General features: G+C 49.2%; 1 protein-coding gene and 1 long non-coding RNA gene across 2 annotated transcripts; one reads left to right on the top strand and one right to left on the bottom strand.

Annotated features, from left to right (window-relative positions):
* Positions 1-337: 337 nt before the first annotated feature.
* Positions 338-10,022, bottom strand: UBXN11 (UBX domain protein 11). The gene is given in 12 exon segments (XM_065744369.1): positions 338-702; positions 1,285-1,431; positions 2,099-2,166; positions 2,385-2,485; positions 3,289-3,409; positions 4,713-4,790; positions 5,483-5,694; positions 7,050-7,161; positions 7,668-7,744; positions 8,729-8,783; positions 9,521-9,604; positions 9,606-10,022. Coding segments are annotated over 12 exon segments (1,278 nt in total). The 5' UTR covers positions 9,663-10,022; the 3' UTR covers positions 338-536.
* Positions 10,023-10,093: 71 nt separating this feature from the next.
* LOC136053591 (uncharacterized) lies at positions 10,094-14,089 on the top strand. Its single transcript, XR_010622658.1, has 3 exons — positions 10,094-10,108; positions 12,235-12,429; positions 13,786-14,089. It is a non-coding gene; the product is annotated as an uncharacterized LOC136053591 (long non-coding RNA).
* The last annotated feature ends 1,443 nt before the right edge of the window (positions 14,090-15,532 follow it).

Here is a 15,532-nt window from a genome sequence, read left to right as displayed (position 1 = left end):
CTGGCTGGGTGGAGGCTGGCTCAGCCCCAGTATTGCAATGGCCCAAGGCCATTGCTCAAGACTGTATAACTGAGCCTGTTTTTCTTGTGGTATAAATGCAGTTAAAATCTCCAGGCAAAACAGCTGTGTGGAAAGCAGGCTGACCCTTGCTGTTTGTCTGCCCTGCCCAGATATCCGCTGCTGTAGAGAATCCCAGAGTGCAGCTAAGCAACTGTCCTGGTACCAGCACAAGGCTCACAGCCTTCCCTGAGCAGACATCAGCCAGTATAACCTCCAGCAGAGGTGACAAACCAAGCCTCTGCTTTGAGCTAACAGAAATCCATGTGATAGCAGCCCACCCAACCACCCAGGGGACAGCAGGACACGGGCTGGCATATGGCACACTCTGCTAAAGGCAGAGGAGCCTTGCTCTCCATCCCAGGTAACGGTGCCACGAAGCTAGATCTGGAAAGATAACTCTGCTCTCTTCCCAGCCAAGGGGATGTTGTAACTCAGCTGACAGTGCAAGGCAGCTCCTTCCTCCTGCAGAGGAATTGCTAGGCTGTTTTCAGCCCTGTCCCCTCTGGAAGGAAGGGGTCTCTTCTCCGCAGCAGCAAGGAGGCACTGGGGATCAGCCCACACTCCTGCAGGCTCCTGGAGTCATCCATGTACACCCTCTGGGGAAAGGTACTGATGATCTCATATGAGTTGGAATCTCCACCCCTAGGAAAGAACAGCACAATCTTTTCCTATGCACAGCATCCCCCAAGGTTTTGCAGATGCTGTGGCTCATCCAATTGCAGTTACTTAAGAGCAGAGGGAGCAGCTGCTTCACAAGCACAGGCCAAGCAGAAAAAAGGGCTTCCTGCCCAAACTGCATGCAGCCAGGCACAGAGCAGCCGTTCCAGGCTTCACAGTTGTGGTGAGAAGGAGGCTGTTACGTCCCAGAAGCAGAGAGCTCAGCATGGGCTTGGGCAGAGCACGGGCTACAGTCTGTGACAGGGGTGAAGACCAAAAGGATCCCCCCAGAGAACAGGAACTGTCCGTTTTGAGAGGATGAAAGACATCCCATGTGATGTGTCAGTTTTCTGTCAAATGTGTGTATTAAGTGCTCTGAGCAAACCCCTGCCAGCTAGAGTGCAGCTCTGGTGTTAAGAGGAGCCAAAGCAGCAGAGGGTGCCCAGGACCCAGCCCTGCTCAATGCAAGCTGCTCTGCTCCAAGCATGACTCCAGGGCCCTGAACAGCAGCAAAACCTCTCCTGAAACTGGACGGAGCAGGGTGGAGAAGGAGTGCAGAAGTCCTACCTGGCACAGGCAAGGTGTTGGCGCAGGTCTCCTATTGTCTCTGAGAACAGCATCTTTACAACATACATCTGCTCCCCACTCTCAGATTTGATGCGGAGAGTACAGACTTCAGGAGCAGAAGCATCAGCCTCTTCAGTTGCCTCCAACCTGTAGGTCAGAAAGCTGTCTCAGCTAAGGAGTGATGGCTCTGGTGTGCTGGGGTCATCTGAACTGGGGAGAGCTTCCCATCTGGGAACGTGCCTGAGCTGAGCAAGGCTTAGCCTGGTCCACAGGCCCAGCTCTTGCTTTGCTTTCACTGCTTAAAAACTGCCTTGAGAAGAGGATTGCTGACCTTTTTTATGTTATTATTTTAGATCAGGGTTGTCTGGTAAGATCTCTGTCCTACTTTTTTGAATAAAAATAATCTGCTTGGGATTCTTTCATTAGCTATTTGGGTTTTGCCCTGCCCAGAAGACCGAGTGAAAATGTACTGTTTGTGTCACCTCCCTCATGCACATCAGTTTCCTGGAGGGATTCTCCCATGTAGCTTCAGGTGGCTTTAAATTCTTAGGCCCTGCTTTACTGTCAGAAAAAGTATTTAAATGCCATAAGTTATAAGTACAAGTCATAACTGACCAACAGAAATTTTGTTAAAGATGTCAGGTTCTCCCCAAAAGACCAAATTTGGCTTTTTTTTTTTTTTCTTTTTCCTAGTTATTTCCAAGGTTTAAAATCAATGGGCAGAAACCCCAGGGGAAAAAAAAAAAAAAAAAACCTGCAGTGCTGAAATCGGAAGGAGATGAGAGCTGATGGGCAGGAATGTGTGTACCCATACCTCTGTGGGGCAGGCAGCCCGGGTACCCCCACCATGATTTCTTTGCTGCTTCGCACCCCATCAGAGTCCTGCAACTAAATCAGGTGAGTATCACTACCTGTTCCACACAGACACAAACCAGAGCCAGAACAGACCTGGAGCAGGTGTCACAGTGCTGTCTGTGTGCTCTGATGGAGCATTTAGGAAAGAGGAGGTTACAAGGAGGAGATGTGGCTGTGTGCAGAGCACTGAGCCTGGGGAACCATGCCAACCTGGTCCTTGGGCTGTTGTTGGGGCTCACCTGTACCTGCTGTATTGCTCTGACTGTGTCTTGGGTGGCTATTGCTTCTCTGTGCGTTGAGAACTTAGAATATTTGTTCAAAAACTCCTCCAGAAAGGGTTTGGGCCCTGTCATAGAAGAGGGAATATGTCAAAAAGATCATGCACATACAGAATTTTTCTTTTGAATAAACTGATCTAGTGAAAAGGGAGCAGAACAGCTGGCAGAGAACTCTACCCTCTCCTGGCTGTGCAGATGTTGGTGCCTGGTGCCCAGCTGCAGCTTGTCCCACTTTATGGCCCCCTAACTGTGATTACCATTGTAACTAGCGAGCAACTGTGCAGCTCACACCTGCAGTCTGCAACAGGCAGAAACCTCATTATCTCTGCTGCAAACAGGAAGGTCTGATACTGTGACAGTTCTTGCAGGCTTGGAAAATTGCTCATCTTGCAATTGTGTCAGTTCCTTTTGGTGTGGTGTCTCTGGGCAGCTATTTTTTTCCCACATGGACAATGGAACTTCTCTGTGAACGTCCCTGAGATAAGCAGGAGTGTTAATGTATATAAATATGAAGATGCTGCTGAGGGCAGTACTTGTGTACAGGTTATTTAGTTACGTATGCATAGTACTACTGTCTTCGGTCTCCCTGGCTGAGCACATTTGGCTCTCCAGCCAGTCACAGTATCTCAGCTTTGCTTATGCAGGCTGCTAGATCCCAGAAGCAAAATGAGGAAATATGAGGCCTGACCTCATTCAAAGAATGCATGGTTCCCTTGGCATCCTTTGATGCTGAGAAAGGTGAAACTTTAACCCAGAAGCATTGCCTTCCTCTTTGAGACCCCACACATTCACTTCCTGCAAGTTGGACTGCCCCAGTGAGCTTTCAGTTCTCTTTGGGAGATGTGTTTTCAAGACAGGTGAAGGAACTTACCTGGGATCTTGGTGGGTTCCTCCACCTTGCTTAGTTTTGAATAGCCAACAACTTGGCCATGGCCAGGAAAACTCCCAGGAAGGTCTCTCTCCTGAAAGACCACATCTCTTTTGTCAATGACCTGTTGGATTAAGGCCAACTACTATAAGCAAGGCTCACTGTATCAGAAAACAATAAACTACATCAACTTAGAGCAGTAAATGCCAAATGAAACTGAGAGGTATTTCCCTGGGAGCTGCTCCAGCTGTCCAAACCCAATGAAATGTACCTCCAGTTCCTCCAGGTTCTCTAACAAAGCAAATCCTGCCTGATCCTGGCCTGTCCGGCCCTCAGAGTAGTTGATTGCCTCAACAGACACTGGACAGCCATCCCCTTTCCACGAGTTGTAAGAAATGTGCTCCAGTCAGACCTTTCTTCTGCCCATTTCCATGCCTGAAAACATTCTCAGTGATGTGAAAGCAGCTGTTCAGGAGCAGAGAGGGTTTTATTGTCACTCATACTGCACTGCAGAAGTTGCAGTGGGAATTGATGGACAACTCCAACAGATGGACAGTGCCAGACTGAGGCCCCCAGCAGTGGGAAAAACAGTATAAACAGGGTCAGCCTTTCTGTCTGGGCTTCAGTACCGTCCTGTGGCCTGTAGGTGTGGTTGGCAATGAGGTGGCTATAGGCAACCACATACACAAAAGCCCTGCACAGTCCCTGCTCCTCCATCTGGTTTTCCAACCACCTCCCCTACCAGCTCACACAGTTCTGACCTCTTTGTGCAGGTGTGCCCTGCTTTCTTGGTGGTGGCAGGTGCACCCCTCTGCCTCTGTGCACTTAATATTTCACAGGCACTCAAAGACCTACATCAGAGTTCTCTGAGGCTCTCTGTCTGAAAACTCAGCCTTGGCTTTTTGCTTTTCCTGATAAATTAAAAAGAAATTGGGCCCCAAAGGACTGCAGGTGACCAAACCCATTTAAATTATTGCAGATTAAACTCTCTGCAAACTCTGTGAGATATACTTATTCAATTTGTATTTAGAATCTCTTCTGGGAGAACTAGTAGAGATGTTGCTGTTGCACAGCTCTTTGGGTGCTGCATATGCCACCTCTCTTCTGCAAAGCCCATTGGTGATCTCAGAAGTCCTGATCCAAGCAAAGATTCAGCCAGGCAGAGAAACTGTTTAGCCCTGATGTACAACTGCTCATTTACATCCTGTAACGGCTCAGGCAGGTGTGTTCCTCACCACTTCCATACACACATGCACAGAACATCCCTGCTTGTATGCTGTGCTCAGAAACCTCAACAACCTCAACAAGATTTTGTTACAGGAACATGCAGTTTGGTGAAAGAGAAAGAAAACTGAACAACTTTATTGGGAAATAAGAGAGTCATTTTTTCCGAAAACATCATGAGAGCAGAACTTTGCACTGCTTACCTGAAGACAGACTCCATCTGGGTAGCGTGCCTGCAACTCTGAAGGGAAATAACCATCCATAATGTCCTGCAGGCATTGCTGAAACAAAAAATGACAGCTTATTCATGGTCACACCTCCGATTTTCTATTTATCTGATGATCAATATTTATATCCTGGGCTGCTTCTGTTTGTATTATTACTGCTGTGCAACCAAAAAAAACCAAAAAAACCTCTGCATGCAGATTCCCACTTTCATAAAAAAAATAACAATACAAAAAATATTGCTACTCGTTGATTTTTAAAGGTGTGCTGAGAACAGGTTTAAGGCATTTATATATACATATGTAAATATATATAAAGCACATATCTCTGATGGATAACAATTCTTTGGGACCGTTCTGATGGCAGGGGTAGGAACAGGAGTCAGCCTGTCAGTACCTCAGCATTTCTGTTTCCATACAATTTAAAAAAAAAAAAAAAAGACAAAGACTCTGCTGCCAGCCTAGCTTGCTGGTGTTTAATACTGCTGCTCTATCTACTCAATCAGGGTTGGAGGGAGACTTATTGTGAATGGCAACAGTTTGCACTGTGACTTCTGCAGCTGTACTGCAGAACAGCAGAGGCATCACAGCAGGGCAGTGGGATGTGAAGGCTGGAGGTCAGGTTAGCTGCTCATTTGGGAGACTGAGATGAACTCACTAGCCCCATTCTTCTAAGTTCCCTTTCCTGATATGCAGTGAAGCACAGCAGGGTGGCTTCATGTCTGACTCCTGCACAAACCTCTCTGTACCTGAGCAGACAGCTCTTCATAGGAGCGAAAGGGTCCATCGAACATGATGATCCCATTCTGATACAGTGTCAGAGGCAGGGCTTCTGGCTGCCTCAGCCGAGCTCCCCAGGGCGTGCGCTCAATGTGAGAGACTCCAGCCAACACATTCAAACTCCTCACGTTTTCCAAGATTAAATCAAAATCAATCTGGTGTTTGGAAATGACTGCCTCACCTGTGGCAGAAAGAGCAGAGTTACAGGGGGAAGGACATGCCAGCTGAGCAGCTTTCACCTCTGTGCAGGTTTGTCCTCTGCATCCCAACATTCTGGGGCCACCACTGCTGCCCTTCATGTGTCACCTTTCCTTTGCAAAGTGTAGTGCAACAATCCTGCTGTGGTTCAGGGCTGCCAGATCCACACAGGTGTGTGCAAAACTGCAAGGGCATGGTAGCAGAGAAACAGCCCACACCTACATGCTGACACAGCAGCTACTAGCTAAGGTGCACCCAGCTGTTCAGCAACTTGGTTTTGGTTGTAATTTCTTAAGTGTTGTCCCTTAATGTGGTGCTGCAAAATGCATGGACAAAGAATGAGTTATCTAAACTGGCTAAATGGACCAGGGCAGATTTGCTGAAGAAATGTCAGTGTGGCTGCATACTCTTAGCCACCAGCATTTCTCACTACAGCAAATTTCTTTCTTTCATTCTCTGACACTGCAGAGAGTGTTTGAAGAGAGTGGTAGGGTGAAGCCATGAAAGAGTTACAGTGGGACAGAAGAATGAAATGAGGAGAGAGAATGAAAGCAGAGTGTAAGGCCATTGGTATTTCTGTTCTGATTTTCTGAGATTTGATAAAGATAGCGGAAAAAAAGCTTTAAATGAGGGAGGGAATCTCCCTTGAAAAGGGTAAGCAATATGAAAGCCATGAAAATATTTCTACTGCTTTTCATGTCTTCTCCCCTCATTCATCTAAGGGATTCAATAACAAGCTAGTATTTACACAGTTGTTAGGAAGTAGCAATGGTTATATAGTCCAAGAAGTATTCTTTTTTTTTCCCTCTATTACCACTTTGCCAAATATGCTTGGACTCCATACAGCACAATCAGGTCCCAGTTAAATCACTCACATGGTGGCGGGGAGGAAAGGCAAACAATACCCTGATGGAGCCAGATAATATAGGTAAGTTGCCATGGCTACTAAATACACAAAGCACTTGGTTCTGTTTTCCACCCATTTTACGTCAGTGTTATTAGAGCAATCAAGCTTCAAACATGCAGGGTATGTGAACTCTTCAGGAAGCAGCTGCTGTGAAGGTATTCTTCCAAATGGCTGGGCCATCAGGATCTCTCCTTTTTCCCCAGATGAAGTTTATAAAATATAGGTGAATATAAAATACCAGTGCTCTGCTTGTCCCAGCTCTTGTTAAACTGTTCCATGTTTCTAACCCAGAGATGGACTGACACGAAGACCCCAAAACAGGATCACAAATTCTGATGACCTGCTTATCTGCCCTAAGGAGCATCATACCTTCCCTAAGCGTGCAGCAGGAGCTAGAGTAGTTGCTTAAGCAAAGAGCACTGATGATTTACCTGGCTTCCAGAGCCTCTTTGCCAGCAGCTCATCATCTCTAAGTGACTCTAGGTCTTCCGGCTCTTCATGTCTGTCTCCAACCCAAATCAGACCATAGTCATTTAGAAACCTCTGTAAGAGGAAAGGACAAGCCAGTGTTGTAGACCAGAGCTAGAAACTAGACAGAGAGGCCTGAGAGTGCTTAGCTGCAATAGTGAGAAGCAGAAGTGGAGGTGAACAAGGTTTGTCTTGGGGTTGGCTGGCTGCCATCTCACTGACAGCAGAAGTAGCAGCTCTACTAGAGGCAGTCAAAAGGGAGGGAAGATTTAAACAATCTGTAGTTATCTCCCAAGATATCTGCAGCAGTCTCCCAAGAGTCTAGTAGCTGTGTAGCTTACTTCCACAGTCCTGGAAATCAAAATGATGAGGCTTGCAACAGGCTTAAATATCTGTGTATAAAATAATAATAATGTACTACCCTGTAGTTCACACTCAGCCTGTTCTTTTCTTTCAGAGGGGTGAAGAGAGGGTTTGTGGTCATCACAGTGGCAGCTTGAAAAGAACCAGACACTCTGGGACTGCAACAATGTCACACCTAATGTGCAGATGGCTTGGGGCAAGTAAAGCAGGCATCTCACCTCCATCTCCCAGACCTGGGTCTGCAGCTGAAGGCACCTAGTTTCCAGATCCTCTGCTGTGGATGAGTCAGGAGCACCTGAAAGGGAAGATCTGCTTTTATTATGCATAGCCTTAAAGAAGAGCTACAGATAACGCACTTCACAGAGTGTGGATGCCCCATCAGTCTTCCTGTACCATCAGTGAACTCAAGCCTGTAAAACACTGCTGAAGTCTTATGCTGTGAGAAGCTGACGTGAGCGGTGCTGTTCACTGTTGTACAAGAATTACTTGGCTTGGTTTTAAGAGACCTATTCAAAAATCAGCAGGTGTCCACCAAAGATGGATCCAAAACCCTAGGCTTCATAGTTGGCACAGTGCATGATGATGTACCAAACACAACCGTGGTTTGACAGGCTTATTTATGTTCTCTGCTCAGGAAATAGAGTTGCAGCACAGCTGTACACTAGTAAGGTAGTTCAGCCATGACAGGAAATGTTTCTGAGTTCAGCTGGAGAGTTACTGGATTCCAAAGAATTGAGGGGCAGAAGAGCTTCAGTGACTTGCTTAAAGCTGAGCTTATTTTAGTATTAGGTTGCCTTGCAGGATGAGTGAGCCTGGACCTGTAAGTGCTGTTTGAAACTGCAAGTCAGTTTTTGGTTTTGCTTAGCTACGAGTGGCTCTGGTTGGTTTTTTTTGTTTGTCTGTTTGTTTTGTTTTGTTTTTTTCCCCAGCCTATTTGAACTCTGTGGTGTATATTGTTATTTATTTATTTATTTTCTGGCCATCCTCAGGTTTGTGGTTGTTCTGTGCTCATGGAAACTTAGTAAGACACAGAAAATAGGTCAGGAAATAATGTATGGTGCTGCTCTAGAAAAGCAGAACAACTGATGAAGTGAGGATCTACCTTGGCAAACAGCACCATGTGTGTAACTGATACTGCCCACTGAAGAGGCTCATGGGCTTTTAAGGCAAGGGTGGCTGAGAGGGAAGTTCCCCAAGCAGCAAGTTCTGCTGCAGTACCAGGAGCCCTGTAACTCTCATGTGGGTAGGAGAAAGGTGCCAAGAGTCAAACAGTTTTTACCTTCTCCTTTCTGAAAAGTCTTCATCTTCTCCTCAAGCTCAGCAATCTTCTTGTCCTTCAAGATCACAACAAATAATGACCTTGTTAAGCTCCTCTGCATTCAGGATCTTGAGGCAGTCTGCACAATTAGTCCTGGCTGAGTGAGGCAGCATTGCACATGTCTCTCAGATGGGCAAAATAAGGGTTAGAATGGCATAGAATGTCACAAAATTTGTGACTCAGCAGAGAGTGGGATGTAATACACTGCTCCAATATTACACTGGGAGCATTGCTAACCTATCTTCTCCTTCCATCTGCACAGGAATTTAGCTCATACTCAGGCCTGTTAGTGGCAAATACGGAAACCAAACCAGCATCTCTGTCACCATCTGTTAGAAAACAAAACAAAACCACCAAAAAAACCCCAACCCACTGCTATTTATTCTAAATTAAATAGTATTTATTCTAAACAGCATTACAAAGAGACCTGTTCTAAGATTACTTTACATGTCTAAGTCACTGGTTGCTTTGTTTTGTTTTTAGAATGCAAAAGGAAGAGTCTAGTGAAAGGATGCTGAGAGTCATTACTTTATAAAGTCACAGTAGGATCAGAGCAGTAAGGGCTGTTCAGTCTTCCATGTCAAGGGCAGATATGACTGCTCTGCTGCTTTGCAAAGGGTAACTTATCTAATTAACAGAGCAGGCTATGGATTAACTTGTTGCAGCCCAGACTGTGTCTAAGTGTATCATTACCCTGGCTTGAACAGTTAAAGCAGGAGACAGAGCAGGCCTGATAAGGGCCAGAACTTTTACCTTCAGTTGGATTTCTAGTGCTTGTTTATCTATTTTTCGTTCCAACAGGCTGATTTTTTGCATCATGGATGACATGAACTCCATAGTCAGTGGGAACAGTTCCTGAAAACACAAATATGTTACCTCTAGAAAGGCAATTCATATTGGAGGCTTATCTGCACCACAAAGGAACCTATACATGAGTTCTGGTTCTGCCAAAGCAGGTAAAAAAAAAGATACTTTTGGTGGATGCTGGGTGGAGCTGATCCCTCAGCTCTTGGTAGGGAGATGGCTGTGTTACTGGCAGCATGCTGTATATGTGGGGGGGAGACAACACGAATTAGCACAGGCCTGGGGTACTGAGTCAACCAGACTGTCACTGAAAGACTATTATGGTTGAGAACCTCCTTATCTTTGAGGGACTTCACCCTGTGAAGTGGTGAACTGGATGATCTTTAAGGTCTCTTCCAACCTAAGCTTTTCTATGATGTCATATATTCCTTTTTAGTGTTGTCCTTGCAAGGGAAGACTGCCTTGCAACTGGGTTCTTTGCCCCAGGGGACAGGCTGTGTCACCTGTGAAGAGGCACAAGAGGATGAAAGAAAACAGGTCAGAATTTTGCACATGACTTCTCCCAAAACAATAAAGAAATATAGGTGTTACTCTGAGGGAAGGAGAAAGCAGAGTGGCCCAAGGCTATTCACTCCCAAAAGCACTCTCAAAATAACGAGTGGGTGAGGGCATTTGTTACAGCACAGAACCAGAAGGAACATAAAATCTCAGCAGCTGGGAAGAGCAAACAAAAATGGGGCTGGCAGAAGGAGACTATGGCACTGGTACAGAGCATCCTGTGCCACTCAGTGAGGCAGAAAGTGGTATTGCTGAGCTGCTTTAATGAAAAGTACAGCATCTTGGAGCAGCAGAAACAGGAGACTTCGCTGACAGTGGAAAAACAGCGTTTGTGCTGTTAATAGGCCAGCTATGACCTCAAATGGAACTGTAGAACAAAATAAGGCTCTAATGTACTCTAGGGGTTGTTGAGGATGTTGAAACCCTCCATTACTTATCTGATCACGGACATGGGAGAAAAAAAGTTACACTCACCACAACACACGTAGGACAATGAGAAGCACCTTGCCAGCAGAGGCAAAGCACTCAGCTCAGCCCTTTTTATGAAAAGTGGTGAGGAGAGAATACATAAAAAAACGAGGATAGGTTTGTTAGTTTTGGGGGGGGCTGCTTGCCGAGCACGTTTCTAAAAATAAAAGGGAAAGGCTGTCCAGAAGAGCCTGGACTGTCTATCCCTTTCTTACCAGCCCACACTGTATGCCTTTAGAGCAGGGTGCGCTCCTGCACCCCTCAGTCATCGCAGTGCAGAAATGGTCAATGCATCCACCCGACCACGAACGCTCTCGAAGGCCAGTGGCGGCATCCTGAGGGCCCACACCAAAACGGGACTTCAAATAATGGCCAGAACCCAGCCCAGCCTCCTGGCGTTGGCTCCGAGAGGAGACCTGAGGCCTCAGGGAAAACCACCGCTCCCCCAGCGCTCACACCGCCATCTTATTTACCAGAGGTTGCCACGGCGATGTCTGAACCCTGTGATTGGCTGAGCCGCGGTCACGTGGGGCGAAGAGGCCGGGCGGGTACTGTAAGTCCCGGCGTGCACCGCGGGAGAGAGCGCGCAACGCTTTGTAGCGATTAGAGATTGGGCGCGGTGATGGAACGGGCTCAGGGGGCCCCCACAAAGCGGAAACTGAAGGAGAGTGGAGGAAAAGCAACCACAAGCACCGTGACACCTTAACAAATAATTCCAGCAGTGCCCAGGACAGAAATATCACAAATGGGAGCAAATATCCTCTAATTGTATATAAGGAAAACAAACGAATATATAAGGAAATACACGAATATAAGGAAACACACGAAGAAAAGAAGAAGGAAAGGTGGAACTTGTCTGTTAAGCATTCACAGGCTGCCACAGAAAGCTGCAAGACACTACACTTGACCTGGTGTAGGGAGCCTGTTTTGGCAGGGGGGTTGGACTCAATGATCTCAAGGTCCCTTCCAACGCCTATGATTCTATAAGACCAGGACTTGGCCAGTAACCCAGGCATAAAGGCTATCGGATTTTCTGCATTCCAGAATTTTTTGGAGATAGGAGATACGATGCCAAGAGCACTCGTTCTGCTGCACTCTGAGCCACCAGCCTTCATGCAAGGCTTGCTGTGATGCACCTCACAAATAAAAGCCACAACAGGTGTAGCTTTGCTCATTTCAGCCTGCCCTAAAATAGCCCATTCTGTCTTCTGTTGGCTGGTGGGTGGGTGGTGCAGCTCAGCGACATGCTGCTAGCAGTGCAGGGCTGAAGGGAGCACTGCCACCATCTGCAATGTGGATCAGACCACCCTGCCACGCTTGGGCCCAGCTCCCGTCCATCCTGCAGGGCAAGAGGCTTGTTACATGCTTGCAGTGCTTGCAGACCCTCCTGGTGGAGTGGAGGGCTTGAACCTGTAACTGGTACCAGGCACGGGGCACAGAGCAGGGAGTGGTATATGATGTGGGAAATGCAAGGGCAAGGGGCTTGCTGCCTTTGCTGTAGATGGTGGCTGGGATGTCCCATTCAGGGCATCATTCCCACCCGCACATCCTTGCAGCACCATGCATTTGCACCTCCTGGTGCTTTTCTATGGATGCAGTTCTCGTGTCCCTTCTGGGTGATGGGTTGTGCTCCACAGCAGCAGCATAAGGAAGAAAAGTGTGATTGGTGAGATGGGGCCACGGCTGCGCTTGAAAAGCTCTGATAGCAATCACTGTGAGCAGATGAGGAAGCGTTGCAGCACGCTGCGCACTGAGCCTGGACCATGCAACCTCTCCGGTGTGCCCACCTGCTCCTCCTGCTTGCCCTGCTCACCATGCTTGTCCTCTGTTTGGTAAGAGAAAGCCCACAGCTTGGGCATCCCAAAAGCTGGGGAGCTGACAGACCAATCCCTGGGGTGTGACAGTGGTCAGGGGTCGGGGATTCAACTGGTGGGAGAATTTCCCCTGCCTTTAGCAGGGAACCAAAGCAATTTATTTTCCTGTAACCCTGCTTGTCTTAAAAGGAGCTTTGCACTGCAGGCTGCTAGATTTAAATACTTTTGTATGTTGCTTTTTTCTTTTCTTTTAATGTTTGAGTTTTTTGCTTAAGATCATTACATGTATCCATAACCTTGCCATTTCTCAGCTCTCCACCCCATCGTGCCGTTTCTCCTTTCCATGCTTGCCCCTTCCCTGTCCTCATCCCTATCCCCAGCTGCTGCCTGGTTCAGGGTTGCTGAGCATGGCTGTGGGGACTCTGGGCACAGCCACAGGGTTCCCTCCTTTCCTTTCCCCTTTTGCATGTTGTTTTTTCACTGCTGGGAGGCCCATCTGAGTGTTCCAGCACCATGTGCGCAGATAGCAGCTATCTGGTGGGTGGGGACTGCTGTTTGAAACTGGGAGAAGACCTCTGGAGTAGGCAATGTTCCTCAAAGCAGCTCTTAGCTTGATTTTATTTTTTCTTCTGCTTCATGTTGGTAATGAGGCCAGATCTGTTTGAGCTGGTGCCACTCTCAAAAGCCACACAGACGCAACATGTTGCAGGCTCCACGGGATGCATTTACATTTCAGAATTCCACCTTGCTGACAACAGACTTTCACAACTAAAAAGAGTGCCTGCAAAATGGTGTCCATCCATGTCCCCTTCCTCATCACTGTTACAGCTCCAGAGGGATCCTGTGGTGTTGAGGACAAAATACCCAAAAAGTGGTTCTGCGCAGCCATGGCAACAGGTGTTCAAGCAAACGCCTTAATTCAGAAGGGGCACTTTAGAGAGAGAAGGAAAATGCCCTGAAATTTCCACCCCAGCTGCATTACCACTTCATGTAATGACTGCCATGTCCCTCGCAACAGGAAGGTGTTCATCTCCCCCCTCCTTGGTTCCAGCAGGGGCCTTCCCAGCTCTGTCTCTGCACCCCACATCCTCCAGCACAGGGCTCGCAGGCCCCAGCCACTTCCTCAGAGCCAGCCCCTCCCCTCAGCTTGCCCACTTGCTGTTTCCCCCGGCCTTGAAATAGGGTGGCGGCACGAACGAGCGCTTGCTTTGCTTCCTGCAGTGGGAAAACCCGAGGCCCACAGCTCTGCCTGTGTATGACGGGTGCTGATGAGACCGCATGGCACTGGGGCACTGCAAGATGAGGAGATCCCGGCCAGCGCTGCTCTCTGCCTCATTCTGCAGCCATCGCCAACTCTCCTGTTTGCTTTTCCAGCCCTTAGGCCGCGCAGAGGACAACAGCACCGTGACAAGTGGGATCCAAGGCCAGAGCCCGGCCCTCCTGCCCCTCACCCTGGGGCTGGCTGCGGCCTTCCTCCTGCGACTGTGCTGAGCTGGGCCCGAAGGCTCCCGCAGGCCGGCTGAGCCCTGCCCCGGGGCTGCACCGCAGGGCCCAGCCAGTTCCTGTCCGTGTCCCCACGGCGCTTCCCTATGGCCGCAGCCTCCAGGAAGACCACCTCCGAGCACAGCCTCCATAGTTGTGCCGTGAAGCTTTGAGAAATAAAGTACGGAAGCTCTGAGGTGTTTATTTCTCGTGTCGTTACGCTGCTCGGCTGTTAACAGCAGGGCGGGCACTGCCGGCGGGCTGAGGCTGCGCAATGACACAGCGCCCCCTGCAGGACGGGCGGACCCGAGGCACCGCCCTCGGTCCAGCGCTGGCCAATCACGGGTGGCCTTCGCCGACCGGACCAATCACCGAGCTCAAATCCCGCAGCTCATCGCCAATCCGGAGCTGCCAATAGCCCGTCCTGGCCTGGCCCGGCCGGGCGGCATTCATGTGTGGGTGGGCTGAGGCGGTGTTGTGTCCCTCTGCGGGGTGGCGGTGGTGGTCCCCGCTGTGTGTCCTCTGCCGGTCGCCCCCCACCAGGGGCTGAACCGTACCGGCAGCGTTCCAAGCAGAGATGTGGGCCCTGCGGGGCGGCCACAGCGCAGCAGGGCTGCCTCGGCCGGGCCTCTCTCCCCGGTGGTTGCCTGCAGGCTGCGTGGATTCCACAGATCTGTGGCTTGGTGGTGGCTCTGCGGTTCTGTCCCTCCTCCAGGCCGCAGCCGCTCTGCTCCTGCCCAGCACGGCCCTGTGTGCACCCTGCCCTGCCCTGCTTGACACTGCAGCCTGCAGGCGACTGGTGGGGCTCCAGTCCCTGTGCCACATGCTGTGATCTGTGTAGTTCTGTGACCTCCTGCATCAACACACGGCAGCTGGAGGTGTTTCACCACAACCACGGGTGTTAGGTCATGGCTGTTGCCAACTGCTAGAGCAATCTCTGGCAAGCTGGACCTGCCTGATGTTGGAGTTCAAGTGTGCCCCATCTATGGGAGGAACCCACAGGGAGGGTGTGGTGCTGCCTGTCACCACCAGAGCAGCCTGGTTGTGCTGCAAGGCTGGTAGCTGCTTCCTGCATGACGTGTTGTCCCCAAGCTGAGCCCAACCAGTTGAGCAAACCATACTCTGCTGTGCCTGGCAGCAAGGACAGAAGCACTCAGTGTCTGCGTGTGCAGACTTCCCCACCACCTCTCCTATGGCTCTGCGTGGCATTCCTGGGCAGCTCCTGCCCTGCTCTGAGCTCTGCTTGGATGGAGGACAGCTCTGTCCTGAAGACTGGAGGAAGGAGCTGAGCTGTGGTGGGGATATGCAGCAGGGCCCATGTTGGAAATGATGGCTTTTGGCAATCCCAAGCCTGCAGCAGAGCAGGGTGCTGATGACCATCAGCCTAGGACCATCACTATCGCCATCTGGGACTGAAACCTTTAGGTTCTGTAGCACCTAACCACTCTCAGACTCCCACATGTCTTTACCTTTCTCCATAGCAGAGCTCTTCTTGCCTAAACACCCTCCATGTGAAGGGCCCAAGTGCTCCTCTGTGGTATTCTCCAAACCTTTGGCACAGCTCAGCCCAGTCTAGCAGTGCCAAGATACATCCCCAGGTCATCCTGCTGCTCACAGGGGAGAGTGTCCCCGAGCACTC

Source organism: Cyrtonyx montezumae, unplaced genomic scaffold (assembly GCF_038088225.1).
Source record: "Cyrtonyx montezumae isolate F1298 unplaced genomic scaffold, pur_monq_1.0 scaffold_31, whole genome shotgun sequence".
NCBI classification, from domain to species: Eukaryota; Metazoa; Chordata; class Aves; order Galliformes; family Odontophoridae; genus Cyrtonyx; species Cyrtonyx montezumae.
This window is presented reverse-complemented; position numbering and strand designations above follow the sequence as displayed.